Source organism: Sturnira hondurensis, unplaced genomic scaffold (genome assembly GCF_014824575.4).
Source record: "Sturnira hondurensis isolate 20B ecotype Veracruz unplaced genomic scaffold, ASM1482457v3 Scaffold0024770, whole genome shotgun sequence".
NCBI lineage: Eukaryota > Metazoa > Chordata > Mammalia > Chiroptera > Phyllostomidae > Sturnira > Sturnira hondurensis.
The window spans coordinates 165820-169948 of NW_028097401.1; the positions used below are offsets into that span (position 1 = coordinate 165820).

The following is a 4129-nucleotide window of genomic DNA, read 5'->3' on the forward strand; positions in this document are numbered from 1 at the left end:
CCATAAGAGGCTGGGGTAATATTATATTGTTAACTTCTTACATAGATAACTGCTCGCCTTGATCCTGTGCCATAAATTACTTCTCTGAATGCCGACCAGATTAGTGATGTTGCTCTGCTCGTGAGCAGGAGGGAGTCATCCAGATTCTCCTGCATAGCATCAGTGTGTAAAAAACTTACTGCCAACATCTACCAAAGCCCTAAACCTAGTGGCCACAGAGAAAAATGGACCTCTTTGACACTGCATTTGTACATCTCATTCTTAAATAAATTCATTAGTTCATATATTTACTCTGTGCTCACTTATTGAGCACCACTTGCAAAGTTCAAAGTACTCTGCACATGTTATATGACAGGAGTAAATCAAGTGAGAAAGAGAAAATAGGAACAAAATTTTAAAATGACATAAATTAGCAAGTAAAGCTACGTGAGAACATAGCTGTGGGCCATTCCCCAAAATGAAAGGACTAGTCGATCTGGAAAACAATTCACTCTGTGGATGCCGTTATGGTGGTGAAAATGTGGATCTTGCAATCAAAGTTAATCAAATGCTGTAGAATTTCTACTTGAGCGTGGATGAAAGGAACTGACACAATGACTCTGAAAGGGTTTGCTAGCTGAGTCAACACACAGTTGTACACCATATACCCCTCTTGGCTTAATAACTAATCCAGATCTGCATTTGCTCCTTAGCACACAGCACACTGCAGCAACCCACACAGCTACTGTCGCCAGGAGATGATGAAAAATCAGACATGGGTCACAGAATTCATTCTCCTGGGATTCCTGCTCAGCCAGAGGATGCAGATGCTCCTCTTTGGGGTCTTCTCCCTATTCTATGCCTTCACCCTGCTGGGCAATGGGGTCATCCTGGGGCTCATCTGGCTGGATTCTCGACTGCACACCCCCATGTACTTCTTCCTTTCCCACCTGGCCATTGTTGATATTTCGTATGCTTCAAATAATGTCCCAAAGATGCTGGAAAACTTTCTGAACAAGAAAAAAACGATCTCCTTTGTCCCATGTATAATACAGACCTTTTTATACATGGCTTTTGCTCACACAGAATGTCTCCTCTTGGTAGTGATGTCCTATGATCGGTATGTGGCCATCTGCCACCCCCTCCATTACTCTGTCATCATGAGCTGGAGAGTGTGCACAGTCCTGGCCACTGCTTCCTGGGCATGTGGCTTCCTCCTGGCTCTGGTCCATGTAGTTCTTATCATGAGGCTGCCTTTCTGTGGGCCTCGTGAAGTCAACCACTTCTTCTGTGAGATCCTGTCTGTCCTCAAGCTGGCCTGTGCTGACACTGGGCTCAACCAGCTTGTCATCTTTGCTGCCTGTGTGTTTATCTTAGTGGGGCCCCTGTGCTTGGTGCTGGTCTCCTACACACGCATCCTCTTTGCCATCCTGAGGATCCAGTCTGGGGAGGGCCGCAGGAAGGCCTTTTCCACCTGCTCCTCCCACCTCTGCGTGGTCGGGCTCTTCTTTGGCTGCGCCATCGTCATGTACATGGCTCCCAAATCCAGCCAGCCTGAGGAGCAGCAGAAGGTCCTTTCCCTGTTTTACAGCCTTTTCAACCCCATGCTTAACCCGCTGATCTACAGCCTGAGGAATGCAGAGGTCAAGGGTGCCCTGCAGAGAGTGAAGTGGACACAGAGAGCCATGTGAGGGATACCAGGGAGAGTTTTGGAGGTGGAGGATTTGCTCTCTGTGAGATTTGGGGGAATGGTAATGTAAGTACTCAAACATCTCATGTCTTAGATTTCTGATATCAAGACTGTGTATAAATCAGATTCTGTCCTTAAGATGGGGCACTGTCTGGAACTCAAAGCATAGGCAGAACATCACAGAGAGCACGGGCCCTGAGACAAGAGTCATATAGTGGGAAGCAGAGGGGCAGACAGCCATGGACTCCTACAGCCAGCTCCCAGCAACACCTGACATCTGGTTTCTGTTCTGGGCAGAATCCTTCTCTCTAACCTCCTCTTAAATTCCTCTGTAATGTTCATTGCCCTTATTGCTGTGTGTATATGCTAACAATCCCATAATATGTGCTGCTACAAGAGGGCACCTCTGACAAGATGGAATACTCACCTTGGATAAGCAGTCCCCTACAGGGAAAGGCAGGAAGGACTATGGGTAGAGCCAACTTTGTGCTCTGGAACATCACCTCTGAAGATGACAACATTCAATCTATGTGCATCTGAGCCTAATAAATCTATTTCTGTGAAAAGCAAAGTTTAATGATATGAAATGTTTTAGGTGAGAGGCAGAAATATCAGAATCTTTGTGTTATTTCATTTCATGCTGCACCTTTTGATTAGCGAGAACTGGTGTTTAGAATAAATATGACTCAGTTACTAGGGAGAGTTGCCTTTCCCAGAGTGCAGATGACAGGGCTGGATGTAGGTGACAACTGTGCATTAGCATGATGACCACATACAATGTTATGGGAGTAAGAAAATATTGTGAAAGAAAGGAAGCATGAAAGGAGGGAAATAGCTTGACGGGACATTGCAGACCCCCACTCAGAACCAAGTCTGATGAACACCTGTAGGAACCTCAACAAAATTCCAAAGGACACCAGCTCCAGGGGCTACAAATCACTTCTTCTGGACCCAAGCAGTAAGAATGATATGGAAGAGGCACTGACTTTCCTTTAACACGAGTTCCGGACCCACGTGACCGGCACAGTGTAACAGTGAACAGTGATCTCTTTAACATGGTAATTATAGTGTCTTTGGAATTCTCTCCCCCTCTGCACTTGTAGTATCCTGTGATCGTATACTATCTGCTTTCCCTAGATCTATTTTGCACCCCAATTTTATCATATACTATTACTAATTTGTATCTTTCTTCTCCCAAGAAATTGGGAGGCAAAAGGGAACCTTTTCTCTTCTACCCTCCTATCTTCTTCTTAGTCCTCAAAAAGCCTCATTGCTGACTATCTCTTCTACTTATCGACTATTCTACTCATTTGGGCAAAACATTTGACTCTGGCCATTAGTCTTCTCATCCCCACGGTATCAGGACATTTCCAGCCCCAGAAATCGACAAATGTTGCTCTGCCCCCCAAACTCCAATATACAAACAATTTTGGCTGTAAATGTAACAAAAGCCACTATGGAATTATTGTTTTAAAGGTACAAAGAAAAAACCAGGCAATTTTAAAATTAGAAAATGGCTTTTAACTATACCTTGAAAAATTACTATTTTCTCTAAAATATGTGTATGCCTTGTGTTAAGGTTAGAACCCTAAAAAGGGAGAAGAAGGGGAAAATATGGGATAATTTCGCTCACAAAGAATGTAAGCCATAAGTTTTCTGAATTTAGAATATTTCCACAAGGGCCCATTAGAAAAATTAGAGGATGGCATTCACTCTTTCTATATCCGTCTAAAAATACAAAAAACTCTTTGGGAAAAATAGTTCCCCAATATCAGTTCAAAAATACTTAAAAAAATACCCCCCCCCCCACAAGCTTCTGCAAAGGTATCTGGTGCTGGTGAATTATAGAGATGTCCTTCAGCAGGTCTGAGAAGTGGCTCGGACTGAAAAATAAAAGAATAAAACAAAACATAGCAAAACTGTATTTTATTAAGAAATTGCAAGAACAGTCTGAGTATATGAGAGATTTCTATTAATTGTTTTAATATGTGAGTTTTAGATTCTAATAAACAAATCATATTTTGCTCTTATGACTTCTTTATACATTCTTTTCACATGAGTCACCATTTTCAAAGAACTGAAAAACAGGGAAAAGGATGCAATTCCTTTATGCCGAGGATTCTGCTGAGTGTTTCTCAAATATTAGCCTGTTTACGTGTTACCAGTTGCACTGTGAAGCAGACATTCTCTGCCTCCTTTTATAGATGAGGATAAGAAAGGGGCAAAGGTGAGTCACCCCACCTCTACCTTCTCTGGACCTTACTTCCTCTTGGATTATCATCCCCTACACTCAAAACAAGATTTCAGGAGTCAGCACCTGCATTCATAACATGTGACTACTGCCACATCCCCATCACTGGGGTGCAAAAAGTCATGCATCATTACATCTGGCTCAACACATCACGATGCATGTAGGTTCTTCCTCCACAGCTGAGTTCAAGAGTGAAGACAAGGAGAAAG

General features: G+C 43.1%; 1 protein-coding gene across 1 annotated transcript; it reads left to right on the forward strand.

Moving 5' to 3' along the window:
• Positions 1-606: 606 nt before the first annotated feature.
• Positions 607-1670, forward strand: LOC118981817 (olfactory receptor 2A5). Its single transcript, XM_037038633.1, has one exon. The coding sequence runs from the start codon at positions 738-740 to the stop codon at positions 1668-1670; it is 933 nt and encodes a 310-aa protein (XP_036894528.1). The 5' UTR covers positions 607-737.
• Positions 1671-4129: the final 2459 nt, after the last annotated feature.